The sequence below is a fragment of the Crocuta crocuta genome, unplaced genomic scaffold (genome assembly GCF_008692635.1).
Source record: "Crocuta crocuta isolate KB4526 unplaced genomic scaffold, BGI_CrCroc_1.0 scaffold14, whole genome shotgun sequence".
NCBI classification, from domain to species: domain Eukaryota; kingdom Metazoa; phylum Chordata; class Mammalia; order Carnivora; family Hyaenidae; genus Crocuta; species Crocuta crocuta.
The window spans coordinates 202,644-221,696 of record NW_027530209.1 but is presented as its reverse complement, the minus strand read 5'-3'; the positions used below and the strand labels follow the sequence as shown (position 1 = coordinate 221,696).

At 35.7% G+C, this 19,053-nt stretch overlaps 1 protein-coding gene across 1 annotated transcript in view; it reads left to right on the top strand.

Moving 5' to 3' along the window:
* The window catches only part of NXPH1 (neurexophilin 1), a 293,276-nt gene extending 275,285 nt beyond the window's left edge, over positions 1–17,991 (top strand). Inside the window, exon 2 of the mRNA XM_077765324.1 lies at positions 16,053–17,991. Within this exon, the coding sequence (XP_077621450.1) occupies positions 16,053–16,814 (762 nt within the window). The 3' untranslated portion in view covers positions 16,815–17,991. The remainder of the gene's footprint in view (positions 1–16,052) is intronic.
* Positions 17,992–19,053: the final 1,062 nt, after the last annotated feature.

The window sequence follows — 19,053 nt, the reverse complement described above, 5'->3', positions numbered from 1 at the left end:
TGATGCTGCTTACTTAATTCCCTTGGTCACAATAAGAGCCAAGTCTTTGTTTTTGGTCCCCAGGTATGCCACTATCTGATTAACTTAAAGTCATAGCACCTAGATCCAGAGGCCATCTTTTTTCTTGTTTATGAGCTGTTTCTGCCTAAATATCCTTTTTCCTCAGCATCTAACTCTTTGGTATGAGATTCCACATGCCATGAAAATAGTGGAGAGGGGTACAACAAGACCAATGTGAAATCTAGCCTAGACTGTGGACAACAAGTACATTTGGTTCCACTGGCGGTAACTTGGTAAGAGATCTGTGGAGGATAGAGTCTGTTTATCTAGTGCTAGGAATCTTACAAAAAAGAAACTGAACATTGACAAATTTGAGGGTTGCTTCTTTATCCATCATTCATTTTATATATGTTTCATTTTTGCCACTTACTCCTAGTATATTTATACCATCTCCTTTTTTTTTGTTATTATTTGTCTTCAAATAAAAATAAATCTTTCTCTATCAGTATTTCTAGAGTTCTTATTAGAAAGATGCTAGAGCAAGATGACAAACCCTCAAATTTGTCAATGATCAGATAAACTGTGATTAAAAACACCAGCATGAGTGAGCATATTTTAATGAAACAAGTATGAATTCTCAGCTCAGAAATAAAAGCCCAGGGGTATTTGGTGAGGCCACAGATGTAGAAGTAGCATGAAAAACAGAAGCCAGGGGAATACTTAGATGTTAAAAATAAGATAATCACCGAAATAAAATTACCACTGACAATGCATATATGAAGATATTTTTGGAAAATACAATATTCATGAAGGACAGGTAAAAAAAAAAAAGAAACTGAACGTCAAAGAATACATATTTTTTTGGGGGGGTTATACAAACAAAACAAGAAAACAAAACAAACAGGTTGGCTTAAGAGCTTTCAAGGGATTTTATTATTTTGTTTTGTTTTGTTTTATCTTATTTATTTATTTATTCATTCATTTATTTACTCATTAACATACTGGCCCTTGAAGTTCCCTGTGCATGAGTTGTGTCTTTCTTGAGCTATATTTAAGAGCCATCGGGGCCAGGTGCTCTAGGTGTATGTGCTTTTACCACATCTTTGGCTAAGGCATGACCCAAAAATACTTATTTACTCAATGTCAACAGTTTTTACATTACTCAATCTCCATCATCATTGACCTTTGATGAAATGGTGAGGGATCCATTTTCTTTGCTAGATTTTGTATCTTCTCAGAACATTGTATTTGTTCCACTTCAGGAAACTGGAGATTCCTAGTCCACAGCATTTTTATGGGAGTATGGAGGGACTGTATTTCCAGGATCTTACTCCTTATTATATTTCTGGGTTAGCTGTCTGGCTTGCTGTCCACTCTGTAACTGGAAGCTCTTAGCAGTGCCCACACACTATAGCCTGATATGAATGATGTCCCAGAAGAATTTTTGAACCTACTTATGATCTAAATGGCACTATCTGATACTCTCCTATAACTAGTTTCTATCACTTCATTTACATAATATTTTTTGTCTTTATTGGAATGTTTCCAGGTCAATCTCTTGATAATCAGAGGACAAGTAGGTTGATTGTATCAAAAAATATTGAAGTCATTATTCCTCAGGACTGTGAGCTTCTCTTGGACAAGGTGTACTATTATTACTACTCAGTATATAGATATAAGTTATTGAAAATAGGATTGGAAGGTGAGTCAGTCCTTCCTCATTTGGTTCATTCTAGTTAGGCATGCACTTTGACCTTCATTACCATCCATATACTAAGCCTTTTTTTCTATGGAGAATCACTCATATTAACCAGCCATTCCTACATATGCACCANATGGAAAGAACCTAAGTGTCCATCAACTGATGAATGGATCGAGAAGATGTGGTATATTTATACAATGGAATACTACATGGCAATGAGAAAGAATGAAATCTGGCCATGTGTAGCAACATGGATGGAACTAGAGAGTGTTATGCTGAGTGAAATAAGTCAGGTAGAGAAGGACAGATACCATATGTTTGCACATATAGGTGGATTAGGTGGAAGCTAATGGAGGACCATGAGAGAGAAGAAGGGGAAAAATAGTGGGGGAGAGGGAGGGAGGCAAACCATGAGAGACTCTTGAATGTTGAGAACAAACTGAGGGCTGATGGGGGGGGGGGAAAGAGGAAGGGGGATGATGGACATGGAGGAGGGCACTTGTGGGGATGACCACTGGGTGTTATATGTAAACCAACTTGACAATAAATTATTTATAAAAATAAAATAAAATGAGTAGGATTTAACTAGGCAAATTGGAATGAATTCTAAGGATTCCAAGGGTGGGGAAGCAGCTTGTGCAAAGGTCCTGAAGTTGGATGAAAGAGAACATGTAAAAACTGCTATCAGATATGATCAGAACTCTGAGGTCAAAGGTAAGAGTACCAAGATGGGGCTAGAGATGTAGAAATAGGGTGCACTGACCTAGACTCTTTCCAAACAAATAAATGTAAGTGATTTAATCCTGAACACACTATCTGTTAGAAACTGAAGACGTACAAGAGCTTCTTTAGTTGGTGATGACTTCTATAGTAGTTCATTGAGCAACAGCAGCTTCTTCCTGGTCTCTTCAGCTCACAGAAGAGGTGGCTCCCAGGGGTTGTGTCAGTCAGCAGTGACTACAAAGTTTTCTGGACCATCTTCTTTTTCAAAGATCTCAGGGACTCTTCTTGATAACAATTCTGACTTCAGCCCCAGGAATAAAGACAGCTGTCAGATGTCCTAGCTGTGCCCTCTAGTGGCAGTTTGAGTGTTACCCAGATCTTCAGAAAAGGATAATTAAACTGCCTCTCAGAGTTTGGAAGTGAATGTAGGGGCATACTAGGGAAGGAAATTCTACCCTAACAAGTTATCCTATGATACCTTATATCCAAAGTGTTCATGGCAATACAAACTACTAAGGATATAATAAGTCATTTTAAAGTTCATTAGTCTTGGTGTTGGAAAAAACAGACAGCTACACGCAAAAGAATGAAACTGGACCACATTCTTACACCATACACAAAAATAAATTCCATGTGGATTAAAGATCTAAATGTGAGACTTGAAACCATAAAAACCCTAGAAGAGAGAGCATAGGCAGTAATTTCTCTGGCATCATCTATACCAACATTTTTCTGGATTTATCTCCTGAGGCAAGAGAAGTAAAACCAAAAGTAAACTATTGGGATTACATCAAAATGAAAAGCTTCTACACAGGGAAGGAAACAATCAACAAAAATAAAAGACAACCTACCGAATGGGAGAAGATAGTTGCAAATGACATAGCCAATAAAGGGTTAGTATCCAAAATATATAAAAAACTTATATAACTCAATACCAAAAAACTCCCAAATAATCTAGTTTAAAAATGGGCAGAAGACATGAACAGACATTTCTCCAAAGAAGACATCCAGATGGCCAACAGACACATGAAAAGGTATTCGATATCACTCATTATCAGGGAAATGCAAATAAAAACTACAATGAGATCACCTCATACCTGTCAGAATGACTAAACTCAAAAACACAAGAAACAACAAGTGTTGACAAGGATGTGGAGAAAAAGGAACCCTTGTGCACTATTGGTGGGAATGCAAGCTGGTGCACTCATTGTGGATAACAGCATGATGGTTCCTCAAAAAATTAAATATAAAACTACCCTATGATCCGGTAGTCCCACTACTGTGTATTTACCCAGTATTTGGGTATTACCCAAAGAATACAAAAACATTAATTCAAAGGGATATATGCACCCCTGTGTGTATTGTGGCATTATTTACAATAGCCAAATTATGGGAGCAGCCCAAGTGTCCATCAATAGATAAATGTGTAAAGAAGATGTGGCGTGTGTGTGTATGTGTGTGTGTGTGTGTGTAATGGAATATTATTCAACCATAGTAAGAATGAAATATTGCCATTTGCAACAATATGGATAGAGCCAGAGAATATAATGCTCAGCAAAATAAGTCCATCAGAGAAAGACAAATACCATATGATTTCACTCATGTGTGGAATTTAAGAAACAAAACAAATAAAGGGGAAAAGAGAGAGAGAGAGAGAAAGAAACCAAGAAACAGACTCTTAACTATAGACAACAAACTGATGGTTACCAGAGGAGAGGGAGTTTAGGGAATGGGTGATCCTCATCACCTATTTCACCCAAATAGGTGATGGGGATCAAAGAGTACACTTACTGCAATGAGCACTGACTTATGTATAGAATTGTTGAATCCATATTGTACACCTGAAATTAACATAAGACTGTATGTTAACTATATGGGAATTAAAATCTAAAAATACAAGTAAAATAAAGAACGATAAAAAAACAGGTATCTGATTTAAACTGAAGAAAAAGTACATTAAAGGTCAAGGAGATTTTAGAGCTCTGACTGTAGACATATTTTCATCTAAACTCCCTATTGTGAGTTCACTTCAGCATTCTGTCATTTTGGGGCTCTATTTACTCCATTCCTTTCATAATCTATATCTTCCTATACCATAAAGTTTGGGTGAATATCCTTCTTTGACTTAGTGATGCTGCTTACTTAATTCCCTTGGTCACAATAAGAGCCAAGTCTTTGTTTTTGGTCCCCAGGTATGCCACTATCTGATTAACTTAAAGTCATAGCACCTAGATCCAGAGGCCATCTTTTTTCTTGTTTATGAGCTGTTTCTGCCTAAATATCCTTTTTCCTCAGCATCTAACTCTTTGGTATGAGATTCCACATGCCATGAAAATAGTGGAGAGGGGTACAACAAGACCAATGTGAAATCTAGCCTAGACTGTGGACAACAAGTACATTTGGTTCCACTGGCGGTAACTTGGTAAGAGATCTGTGGAGGATAGAGTCTGTTTATCTAGTGCTAGGAATCTTACAAAAAAGAAACTGAACATTGACAAATTTGAGGGTTGCTTCTTTATCCATCATTCATTTTATATATGTTTCATTTTTGCCACTTACTCCTAGTATATTTATACCATCTCCTTTTTTTTTGTTATTACTTGTCTTCAAATAAAAATAAATCTTTCTCTATCAGTATTTCTAGAGTTCTTATTAGAAAGATGCTAGAGCAAGATGACAAACCCTCAAATTTGTCAATGATCAGATAAACTGTGATTAAAAACACCAGCATGAGTGAGCATATTTTAATGAAACAAGTATGAATTCTCAGCTCAGAAATAAAAGCCCAGGGGTATTTGGTGAGGCCACAGATGTAGAAGTAGCATGAAAAACAGAAGCCAGGGGAATACTTAGATGTTAAAAATAAGATAATCACAGAAATAAAATTACCACTGACAATGCATATATGAAGATATTTTTGGAAAATACAATATTCATGAAGGACAGGTAAAAAAAAAAAAAAGAAACTGAACGTCAAAGAATGCATATTTTTTTGGGGGGGTTATACAAACAAAACAAGAAAACAAAACAAACAGGTTGGCTTAAGAGCTTTCAAGGGATTTTATTATTTTGTTTTGTTTTGTTTTATCTTATTTATTTATTTATTCATTCATTTATTTACTCATTAACATACTGGCCCTTGAAGTTCCCTGTGCATGAGTTGTGTCTTTCTTGAGCTATATTTAAGAGCCATCGGGGCCAGGTGCTCTAGGTGTATGTGCTTTTACCACATCTTTGGCTAAGGCATGACCCAAAAATACTTATTTACTCAATGTCAACAGTTTTTACATTACTCAATCTCCATCATCATTGACCTTTGATGAAATGGTGAGGGATCCATTTTCTTTGCTAGATTTTGTATCTTCTCAGAACATTGTATTTGTTCCACTTCAGGAAACTGGAGATTCCTAGTCCACAGCATTTTTATGGGAGTATGGAGGGACTGTATTTCCAGGATCTTACTCCTTATTATATTTCTGGGTTAGCTGTCTGGCTTGCTGTCCACTCTGTAACTGGAAGCTCTTAGCAGTGCCCACACACTATAGCCTGATATGAATGATGTCCCAGAAGAATTTTTGAACCTACTTATGATCTAAATGGCACTATCTGATACTCTCCTATAACTAGTTTCTATCACTTCATTTACATAATATTTTTTGTCTTTATTGGAATGTTTCCAGGTCAATCTCTTGATAATCAGAGGACAAGTAGGTTGATTGTATCAAAAAATATTGAAGTCATTATTCCTCAGGACTGTGAGCTTCTCTTGGACAAGGTGTACTATTATTACTACTCAGTATATAGATATAAGTTATTGAAAATAGGATTGGAAGGTGAGTCAGTCCTTCCTCATTTGGTTCATTCTAGTTAGGCATGCACTTTGACCTTCATTACCATCCATATACTAAGCCTTTTTTTCTATGGAGAATCACTCATATTAACCAGCCATTCCTACATATGCACCATTTTCTCTTTCCCTCAAAGACATCTAGATTTACTGACAAATTCAAATCTCTTTAAGGGTAATTAAAAAATGATGCTGAAAATGATGCTGAAATGGCTTTATTTCACCCCAGAAATACTCTTTCAATATGTTATTTTAGACGTTTTGTTCATTATATTAACCATATAGCCAGAGGTCTTTACATGAGCTACTCCTTGTATAGTTTGAATGGAAGTAATATAAAATACTAACAAAAGAAGCAACTTTTGCAATGCAAACCTGGGTGATCCATAGTTACACTCTGAAAGAATAGGTTAAGTGAGGCTAAGTGGAATAAGTACATTTAATTTCTCATCAATATTAATGTGTTTATGTGTCAAAACTTACATTAGTTTGTACAGTAAGCATGAGGGAGGGGACAATATTTTCACAGGATGAAAAACTATTTCTCATTAGCAGAAACTATTTTTCATGCCTCTTTATAAGGTATGTTTTTCCCTTGCAGTTAAGGAGCCAAGAACATTTTAAATATAATTTTTGCAAGCATACCTACAGGAAAAGGATCCATGAACAACACCAGTCTCTAATACAGTAATGTTGGGAATGGTTAGCACCCTATGTTACAAGTGAGCCATCTTCTATGGGAACATGAGAACTCGTGGGGTAACATACCTAAAATTTTTAGCCATTTGAGCATTCTTCAAGCTGACAGGGAAACCATGTTTCTAGTTTTTGAGGATGGCATGGAATGTTCAGGTTGGTCAGAATGACTTCTTTTAAAATTATTATGTTAAAGATAAATTATTGCCCACATTTGCCAATAGTAAATCATAATGTAATCAGCATGGTCCCTTATCACTGCCTACTGTTAAAGATGACCACAGAGTTCTTATAATTAAGCCAATTTTTATCTCAGTTTGTTTGGATCATTTGAGCAGATGTAATGTCTCTAGTGAGAACCAGGGATAGAATAGCAGTGTGCATTCTGAAAGCCTTGTTTTTTTTTTTTTCTTAAGGGTTTCATACCCTCGCCAAGCATAATAGCTCTCACACGTTGAACTCATACTATTTCCCATATTTTTATGTGTATTACATATAAAATCTTCTACTTTATTTTCATGAAAACCCAATGAGTGAGGTATCATCTCTGTTTTCTAATTGGAGAAAATGTGGTCCTAAAGAGTCACTAATGATAAAATAGCAGATTTTGGATTTAGTCCTGTGATCTCTGACTGCAAAAGCCCATTTTCTTAGTTTGTATGCAATACAACCTCACAGCACCTACTGAGTTAAAGGAGAGGCACTAAGTTCCTTCTGTTTTTCCATTGTTAATGCAGCACTGCTGCTCCTGGAGCACTGCTTTGCAGCATAAGGAAATGATGTCCTTTTTGATGTATTAAACACTAACCCATTTCCTCCGGCTTATCCAGGTATTGTCAATGTCAAGTGCAGACTCAGAACTTTTAAGAGATAAATCTCTTAGGGCCATAGGTACCCCCCCCCTCCCCAATCTTGATTGTGACTGAGCAGTTAATGACCTTCACTATTGAAATAGATGTAAGTAAGAATATAAACCATACAGGTAATTTATGCAGTGGTTACTCTATGCCAGGTACTCCCTCCCCCAAGTTACAAAATGTCATACTGTAGAAGAACATCCCTCAAAGAGTTTATAGATCTCTTGGGAAACTTTGATGAAAAAGAGCATCACATATATAGAAATATCTGCATGTTTTTCTCTGAACTAGCTAAGAAAGTGGCTGAAGAAAGCCTGGGCACATGTAGCCCACCTTGTGATATTTCACAATGCCTGAAATAGAGAAAATTCCAAGTATTTTTTTGGAGAGAAAAAATTAAGCAGAACAAAATGAATTAAATGATAAATGAACATTCAACCCAGTCTAAGCCTATGGCCAATAAAGACATTTTTTAGGCAGAGACAACTTAGTTTATCCCCTCTGAACTCTTTCTAAAAGAATCACACAAATCTATACATCAATAAACATAAAAATCCAGCTCAAGTGAGGAGAGAATGAGATATCTGAAACAACAATGGCAAAAAAGGTAGTAGAATCAAGTTTAAGAATTCACTATAGGTAACCTGGCTGTGAAATAAAATTATTAAGGATCTGTCACAAAAGGTTAACAAAAGGTGGAAGTATTGTACATTCATATTATAAAATTCTACACCTCCCTTTATTAAAGATGATATTCCTGGATGTATAAGAGATACACATCTCTAAAGTATTTTGTTGATAGACAAATATACAATGTAATTCATAAAGTATGACACTATATATATAGTATTTATATATGAAAAATAGTTGAGATATTTAGAAACAGTACACACCAAAATTTTGACAGATTTTACCTCTGAAGAGAGAGATGGGATTATAAGAGAGCAGGGGTTGATGATGAAGCGAGGCTTTTACTTTTTATTTCATAAATTCGATAATATTTAAATATTCTCATAAACATATATTAATGTAGAATTGCATAATTAAAATTATTTTTAAAAATAAAGGACATAGCCTGTGGAATAACTAGGGAGTAGCTTTTTCACGTAACAGCAGTAATCTGGTCAAGCTCTTTCTGAGTTTCTATGTCCCCATCTGTAAGCTGAGGATAACAATAATGACTTTAAAGTGTGTGTGTGTGTGTGTGTGTGTGTGAATATGTGTGTGTAGTTTAAGTAAAATACAATGCCATACCTGAAAACTAATTACAATGACTGGAATATAGCATGCCCTTAGCCAATAGCAGCTAATAGTATGCAACATATATTCAACATAGCAAATCATAAAATTGTCAAAATGAAGTAATCATAGAGCAAGACCACTTTGTTGATTAGTTATTCAATGTTGAATGATATTGCTTAAGCATCAAGTTTAAAATTTTTGGCTTAAGTATTCACACATTTGATGAAATAAAGACATCATTTTCAAAGGAATCTTTAAATTATTTATATTGAATACTAATAGATCAACAGTAAAATGTGCAGTTAGTAGAAAATAAAAGTTATCTTATTGCAAACATCTGGAGAAACCTCTAGCTGGAGATAGTACATGTAGAGGAGTCAAGTGTTTTTAGACTGTCTCATAAGGCCAGGAGCATAATTGAGGTGGCAGTATAGTAGAGGGGTGGTTTATTTTCCCCAAATGGTATCTTTCAATAGTATTTTAAAAGGTAACATATTGACATTGTGATTGTAAGCCCATAATGAAAAAGAATTAGAAAAAGTGATGTGAAAGTATGGCCCTAAAATATATAGACAGGGAGCTAGATCAAAGTAGCTCTTATATCTTATTTTCCACCATCCAATGGGAGTATTTTCTCCTCAACCCCATACACAAGTCCTGCCCCAGACCTTCTCCCTTCATGTTAGATCCAAGCTCTGTCTTTGTTTATGGTTGAAGGAAATGACTCTTATCTTTGCTCCTATTTTTGGATGTTCTTTAATAAATGTATACTTCCAATTTCATACATCTAATCATGTTAGGAATCTTTATTATTTTCAGTGATTCTGAGACAATGAGAAAGACAAACATATAATTTGTGGATATGGTATCATTGGGCTGGCAAGCCTGCTCCTTTGGAATGGGCATTGGTGGCTTTTGACATGGAAAATTATATTGTCAGAAAGTATATTTGCTATTTTCACTGGTATATAATAAATTGCTTGTAGAAAAAGTTCATGATGCTTTGCGTTTTTAGAACTGGGTTCATTCGAAGTTGTCAGCTTTTTCATTTGTACTCATCTTTATTTCATAGTCTTCACCAATTCTGTTATCACTCAGATATAGTGACATCAAAGAATCTTCAGGTGACTTTTAAAAAGAAACTTGTTAGGTATGTTCATAGCATCAATAGTAGAGGGTGTTCTGGATGTAAGGTTTCTTTTTAATAATATATTTTTTATTCAGTAAGATTCAAAACCTTTCAATTTTATGTGTATATGTATGTTTCAAAAATGGAAGTTCTTAAGACGTAAAGTGATATGATAGAATGAGACAGCCAGTGATTCCTGACTACAGCTGGGAGTGGATGCATTAAGGTAGTTGCTCTTTCTCATCTTGCATCATGTCTTCACCACTATGAAAATGAGCTTCAATAAGGTCATTAGTAGTGGATTCAAAAGTCAAGAGGCTTCTTTCCAAGTGTTTATACTATCAGACTTTTACTTGCAGTTTGAATCTGCTCATGCCTGCCTTTCCTCTTCCCCATTTTTCTTTGTTTCTATAATATTATTTTCCTTCTAATAGCTTCCTTTGTCTCTACCTAGCTCGGTTCCTCTCCTGCTTGTCCTCAAAGCATTAGCATTAGATATTGTTACCTGCCTTCTTCTGTATCACCATGTTCTCAATATTGTCTGTTCATACTACTAAATCAACATTACCATCCCACATATTTCTCCCGACATTCAGATCCATGTTGTCAACTTTCTTTAGATAACATCACTGGAATGGCTTGCAGGCACCTTAACCTCCAATTTTCCTCTGAGATTTAATTATATTTTCCAGCTAACTTGTTACTTTCGTATTCCCTGCAGATGCTAGAAAACTCATTAATTCAACTTTTCATATTCCTGCTTAGCCAAAAAATCGTCCAGTTGAGTTAATCCTACCTCTGAAATATTTCATATCCATTTTTTCTTTCTCTTTTTCTTTTCCATTGCCTTGGTTAAGCCTCATTTTACTTTCTCAAATGAAATATCACAATTAGTTATGCAATGAATCATTCTACTAGTCATTCTTCCTTTAAGCTCTCTCCCTTCAATGTCTAGTCAGTGATTCTTCTAGAACCAGAATGACCTATTTAAAATCAAAACAGAACAAAATTTAATGTTCCCTATACGATTGCCTATAAGATTAAGCTTCCATGCCTTAGTAGGAATATCATGATATGACCCTAGCCCACCTTCTTCATGTTCTACCCACTTCTTACCATTTCTCCTTTTCCCTCCTATCAATGCTCCCTAAGGCTCAGCAGTAAGGAGCTATTTTCTATCCTTACATTTAATGTGTCCCTTCTCAGATCTTTGCTTTTATATTGTCTGTTCCTTATATTTAGAAGATCTCTTTTGGCTTATTTTCTCTCTTTTGAACTCCTAAACATCTTTTATCTCCAAGATCTAAGGATTATTTCTACTGTTAACATCTTCTTTATGTTTTAACTTTGATTTTGACTACTAGAATGTTGTACACATCATACTGTTAACTTGCTTAATTGATTTCCCCATTAGACTGTGAACTTCTTGAGGGCAAGGACCATGTTTCATTTATCTTTGTATTCTTATTATTTAACTCAATATTAGCAGAGTCTCACTATATAGTATTGAACTAATTAAGCAAAATAAATCAGGGTTGCTTATGCTTAACAGGTCTGGGAACTTTCCTAAGGACCCTTCCTGGTTTTTCATGATTGAAAATCTCTTTTAGACATTACCCCACTTCTGTCCTAACCTAAATGAAAGGGAATGGAAAGGAAGGGAAGGGAAGGAGAGGAAAAATAAGGTAAGGTAAGGAAACGGAAGGGGAAGGGAAGGAAGGGAAGGAAGTGAGAATAAGAATATTCAAGACTGTTGTTGACAGGTACATTGGAAACTTCTTTGATTCTGTACTCAAACTGAGATGTTGCTTAACAATCACCACCACTGGAAGGCTTTCATATTATAAATAAATTCATTGCATTTGGTAGCTGAGCAGTCTAATGGCTGAACTTATGTTAATTTTTTGTTAACTTCAGTTTTACTACCTACCCAACCTGCCATATTTTTAAAATTGTAATGGCAGAGCTGTCAAAATTATATGCTTTCTTTTTTAATTGTTTGCCTAAAATTTTTGGTTATGTAAAAGGGAGATTTTCTTTTAAAAATATTTTTTGCTCTTATATCCTATTATTATTCATTTACATAAAATGTGCAGTGAGATGCAAAGGTTACAATATTTTAGGACGTAAATAGTAATAATAATGTTGAACAATCACCGTGGCCAGATACTGCTCTTGGTGCTTTAAATGGAGTGTTCTGTTTAATTCACACAGCAGCTCTATGAAAGAGGTGGGCATTATTCTGTTTTCTAGAAGAGAAAAACATAAGTATGTACAAGGTGAGCAACTTCTCTACATCATACAGCTGTTACAGATCTCAGCCTGGATTGGGAGTCAGGACATCTGACTCCAGAACTCACACTCATAATCACTACAGCTATGGAGCATATAATTTAGAACTAAATTTCTGTTCTATCTGAAATTCAGAAGTTTGTCTGCCTGTCTTTTAGCATCTTTTTTTATAGATTCTTCTTTAAAATCTTATCTCCCACATCCACATTTTTTTCCTTTTCTTTTCTTTCACTTCTTATATGCCATTGCTGGATTGCAGTCTAATTCCCTTTAACTTCTGTTTTTGGGACAATTTCATTACTACTTCATGAGCCAGTGCACCATGGATTTGTCTCATTACAGTGCCTCTCCTAATCAACTGTGTTGATGCTGAGATGCAAGTACCAAACCAATACTAAAGACATGCCTGGTTTTTTTTTGTTTTGTTTTGTTTTGTTTTTTGTCATCCAAAGAATGGGAAAATAGTTATGTAACTCCAGGTAAAAATGAGAAAATAGGATATGCAATTGTTTCTTTTATTTCTTATACCCTACACATAAATATAGCTGTTTTAAAGACAACATTTCTATAATCAGGCAAGTTGAGATTTGGATGTTTGATTAACCAATTAGATTTCATTGAGACAAAATAAAACAAATACACAAAAAATAAACTCCAATCTAACAGATATGTACTGCCCTTATAAATTAATGTTTGTTTTATAGAAAAAGTGTATTTTGAAATGCACTTCCTTCAGTGAATTGGAAGGAGAATTGTAGTTGTTTTTGTTTTGTAAATTATAATGATATAATATTAACTTTGGAACTACTAAGGATTATACTTTTCATATTAGAGTAAAATTTTTTCCAAAAAGGACTGATTTTATTATCAGGCAAAGAGGATAAGTAGGGAATTTATGCTTTTCCCTTAAGAAAACTCATACATTTCTATGTATCATCCTCCTCCCCACAGGATATTTCCTTCTCAGTTTCATCCCTTTAAGACTTAATATTCAGTCCTTGTTAAATGACAAATTGAATTTTGATAAAGCAGCCATTTAGCTATTTTTACTCATGTACTGCTTAAGTGTGATCCATTTCTGGAATGTTTTGGCATGAAGGGATTCTGAAAACAGGAAACAGTTTGTGGGTTTCTGGGGAAAAGAGAAAGACCAATTCAAGGGTTGAGAACTGAAGAGGAAGTACCTAGCAATAAAAGAAAGTTGGCAGCAAAGACAACCTTCTTTCATTTCCCAATATTTGCCCCAAGATCAATAGTGGCCATCTAATGATAGCCATCCTTGCTTCCACATGGGGAGGTTTGTTTGTCTCAGTTGGGTAATATGTTTAAGAGTGTGGAGACTGTGTACATGCAGCTGATCTGTATTTCCCTTAGATGTGATCTCACCCCCACCACAATCCGTCCCTTTTTTCTGAGCCTCATCCCATCCCAATGGTATGATTTTCCATTGTCAGTGTTTGTCTCTCTTCTGTTAACTTCTGTGCACAATGGCCTTCTGGATCTTTTTATAAAGGCATCATTATTACCTTGGGGATCACAGTGGTTGCAACTGAACCCAGGCTAGAAGCTTGAAATAGTGACAGACATTTTGTGTTAGCCTAACCAATATTGCTGTCTTGGTTTTTCAGAGTGTAGTCATGGGACATAATCCATGATAAAAATCTCATTTATTCTCAGATGCCAAGAAGTTGTGTGGGACAAAACTTACAGGGGTTTTTAAACTCAGCATTACTGGGAAGAAACCAGCTTCAACTGGTAGTTTTTCCCAGGTAGGAATGGCCTCATACCATTCACATCCTGTCAGTTTGAACTGGGGCAAGATTTAAACTATTTACCAGCTGGTAGTGGAAAGCTCATTGATCCTGAGGCATCTGTGAAAAGGCAAGATTACAAGTTCTAAGTGACTTTGTTCTAGTTTAGATTACCAAGCCCTCTTGAATGTATATGTCCCTGGGGAAACCTATCCTGTACAGATTCGGAATTCTTGGTTATGTGATCAAGAGCAAAGCTACTCTCAAGCCAGACTTCAATATGTACTATTTGGTGGTCTTCTTTCTCTACTTGTCTTCAGATAGCAGCTTGGAATTTATAAAAATATCTAAATTTAACTGAGCCATTTCCATGTGTCAGCCATGCCATGAGGTAGGCACCGTTGTTACCTTCACTTTACAGATGCAGGAACCTAGGTAAAGGGATGTTGAGTGACTTGACCCAGGGCACACAGCTTGAAAGTGGCAGAACTGAACATAGATTCCAGAAAGACTGGCTTTAAAGTTTATGTCCTAGTCCCTAGGGATTGGGATAGTGTCCTTTTAGCACAAGTGACTGAGTAAAAAGTCATTCTCAGGCCAGGGTTGCATCTTAGCAAGAAGCCTCCATTCCTAAGTCTATAGAGAAATTTCCTAGAATGCAGCTCTAATTCATAGTACACCTGAATTAAAAAGCTCTCCAGCAGTGACCTATTATTTTGAGAACAGTTTGGAAGGAGACTGGAGGGTCCAAATGAGGCTGCTGAGTGGTAGTCAGACTCATGTCTGAGATAAGACTTAGAACTGATTCTGGAGGGGCCTGGTGATAGAGGTTTATTGTGAAACTTGGCTCTTTAGCAGACTTAGCCAGTCAGTCCACATCTTAAACGTGTTATTTGTATTGGCTGTTTTGATTTCTGTGGGTCCTTGGCTGTCTTCTCTACCATCTTTGAGCCCTCCATGTTAGGATCAGAAGTCACTGTTTCAACTTTAGGCTGATGAATGCATTGTGGAGTCTCATTTCTTTCTTTTATTTCTTCTACACTAAGACCTAAATAAAGGAGCTGTGGTAAGGACAATGCTTGCATAATTTAAGAAGACAGATTTGGATGTTTGATCAGTCAGTTGAGTTAGAGTTCCCTGGTCTAGTTGGTGATTTAAATCTTCTTAAAGAGACAAGACCAGGGTCCCAGGAGAATGATTCTGAATGTAACTCTCACAATCAACTTGAAGTGACCTTTGTGTCATTGACCATGTTGTTTGTTTCTCTAGATTGACAGTTATCTATAAGACATTGTGTATTTGATATTTTCATTTATGTCCCTTTTTCTGGACCACATTTTAATGCCCTGAAGGTAAAAACATTATGTCTTATACAGTATGTTCCATGCTACTAATAGCTGATAATAAACATGATTTCTTTTGAACAGTTAAAATATACTGGAGTCTTCTGGCAAAATTGACTTTTATTTGTAAAATTTTTATTTTAAAGTTTTTGGATTATAGTGCTAAGAAATAACTAGTTTAATTTCTGTTTGAATTCAGTTTGCCCTACTCATGTTAGATGGTCTTTTGTTTGTCAAAGTCAATATTTTTGTATACTCTTTCAGCCATGTTTAGTGGTTTTTAACCACCTATACTTCCTCTCTCCCATCATTATATAAAAATAGAAGTGGTGTTTTATCATGTCTTGATAAATATTGGCCAGATGCTGAGGATAGTTTAACTGAAGTATCTCCGTTTAATTCTGAGCCTCTGAGAAAGAGCTGTTCTCAGATACAGAGATGTAAACACCATTTTTCTGTTCCATTTGCAGGTCACATGTGCCAATTTAACGAATGGTGGAAAGTCAGAACTTCTAAAATCAGGAAGCAGCAAATCCACACTAAAGCACATATGGACAGAAAGCAGCAAAGACTTGTCTATCAGCCGACTCCTGTCACAGACTTTTCGTGGCAAAGAAAATGATACAGATTTAGACCTGCGATATGACACCCCAGAACCATATTCTGAGCAAGACCTTTGGGACTGGCTGAGGAACTCCACAGACCTGCAAGAGCCTCGGCCCAGGGCCAAACGAAGGCCCATTGTTAAGACGGGCAAGTTTAAGAAAATGTTTGGATGGGGTGATTTTCATTCTAACATCAAAACAGTGAAGTTAAACCTGTTGATAACTGGGAAAATTGTAGATCATGGCAATGGGACATTTAGTGTTTATTTCAGGCATAATTCCACTGGTCAAGGGAATGTATCTGTCAGCTTGGTGCCCCCTACAAAAATAGTGGAATTTGACTTGGCACAACAAACCGTGATTGATGCCAAAGATTCCAAGTCCTTTAACTGTCGCATTGAATATGAAAAGGTTGACAAGGCTACCAAGAACACACTCTGCAACTATGATCCTTCAAAAACCTGTTACCAGGAGCAGACCCAAAGTCATGTATCCTGGCTCTGCTCCAAGCCCTTTAAGGTGATCTGTATTTACATTTCCTTTTATAGTACAGATTATAAACTAGTACAGAAAGTGTGCCCCGACTACAACTACCACAGTGACACACCTTACTTCCCCTCTGGATGAGGATGGACATTGGTGAGACTGAAGCCTGAGGAATTAAAGGTCATATGACAGGGCTGTTACCTCAAAGAAGAAGGTCACATCTGTTGCCTGGAATGTGTCTACACTGCTGCTCTTGTCAACTGGCTGCAAATATGCTAGTGGAAAACAATCTGATGTAATTTCTGCCCAGTCAGCTTCATCTGTCAGCATAGTTGTAAAATCACTACAGGTTTTAAAGGCACACTTGAAGACATGCTCTCACACATAGATATACATAAAAACACACATTCATATACATTTCAGCTTGCATCTGTCATGATTCCTGTCAGGAGGGCTTTTATTATCTGACTCATAATGGTTCGGAATAAACCATCATCAAGCAAAAGGATTAACCAAACAGTGAATGGTTTCTAACACTTGCTGTTATGGAAATCTCTTTTAAAGTCTTGAGTACATGCTAATCAATAATCCCCACTCATGCATTCCTACTGCTTGGAGTAGCTGTACTGGTAAATACTACTGTAGGAGTATATGCTTGTTCAAATGGAAAAAAATGTGTCTTTAGAGCTCAGTATTCTTTATTTTATGAACACAACAAAGTGTAGTAACTCTTTTCCAGCATACAGTAGGCACATTCAAGGTAATATAAGATGGCTCTTTTTTTTTCTATGGAGGGAGCCTGCTTCAGTAAAGATGAGCAAACATTTGGAATTTACATGTGGGCAGACGTTGGATTACAGCTTTCATCACCAGTCATTGGACTTCCGCAAAGTTGAGACCAACTAGGGCTGCTTAAAACAAGTTCTGATCATTATATAAGAAGGAAAATGCCTGACAGACACCATGTAAGTTATAAGTGTCTGTCTTATCTTTACTACACATATTGTAACAAATTCAATATCCTAGTCTTCATTTGTATGAATGGTTTGTATTGTACATAGTTTAACCAAGTGTTATTTGAGCTGCTTATTAATATTAACTTGTACTTGTCTCTCTGCTTGTTATTGGTTAAAAAAGAAAAAAAAGGATATGAGGAATCCATTTTATCAATGTAGCTGTGACCTCCATTAAAAAGACAAACTTAATGTACAAAGCATTTATTCAGCTCAAGTATTGTTGAAAGCTATACATATACAACATTACAGTCTGTCTGTATTTAGATATTTTATTTCTGGACAAAATGAAATGTACATAAAAATAAAATGCTTAAAGTTGAGTTTCAATATGTGCTTGTGTAAGATGGTGATTTAAGTGGTTCTGACAAGAAGAATGTGCTGGAATACAGTAATGGTTTTGCATCTCATGTCTCTAAATTTGTACAGAACTATCCAAATTGCTATTAGTTGCCCAGTCAAAACAACTTAGGAGTTTCAATCTAAAGTCTGGGAAACAGTTGTGGCATTCAGCTTTGCACACATATTTGGTTTACTGTCATGCTACTTAATTCAAGAATACCAAATATCAAAGAATATAAGAGATGACTGAGGTCTCCTAAATTATTATAACAATTTTTTTCTATGTAGAGTCTTTATTTAGCAGAGGGATTGTGAGGAAGGTAATTTTTTTTCTTTAAAAGAAAGCCAAGATAACTGATTCTACTGTTATCACTCAACTGAGAAAATTACAATAGCAGTAGAAAGGCTTAGATGGTTGATTTACTTATACCAAATGGGATCAATTTATTTATATGCCATTGTTTATGGACATTAAACTTTCTTTTAAAAAAATTACTCTATAGAATCCCAGAAAAATAAACAGAAGAAGAAATATGTAAGGTAACCTATTATTTAGGTCACAAATGGAGGATTGGGGTATGAAGAATGTCAAAGGTTAACCAAAGAATCCAAATTAAAACACTAACCCATTTTCATCTTCCCTTCATACTGTATAGGGATAAGTATGTTTTCATATATAAAATAATAGAAGTACTATTGGGAACACAAGACCACAGAGTTCTAAAGTGAGGACTCAGCAACTGATTTGACTAAAGAAAGCCTTCAATTACAAATCAAAGACATATCATTCCATTTAATGTCCATCTCTCAAAATCCTCCAATATATCTCGACAACTATTTCTATCAATGTACTAATTAATTTGCCATGGAATTTAGAAGCTAATGTTAGAACAGACTCTCTCTGGCACAACAGGAATAAATGCATCATGAAATCTAACTCTGGGATAAATTTGCCACAGATAAATCTTGTCATTCTGGGATTTATTTATTAAAATGATCACTTAGGAATTAGTTGTTCTTAGCAA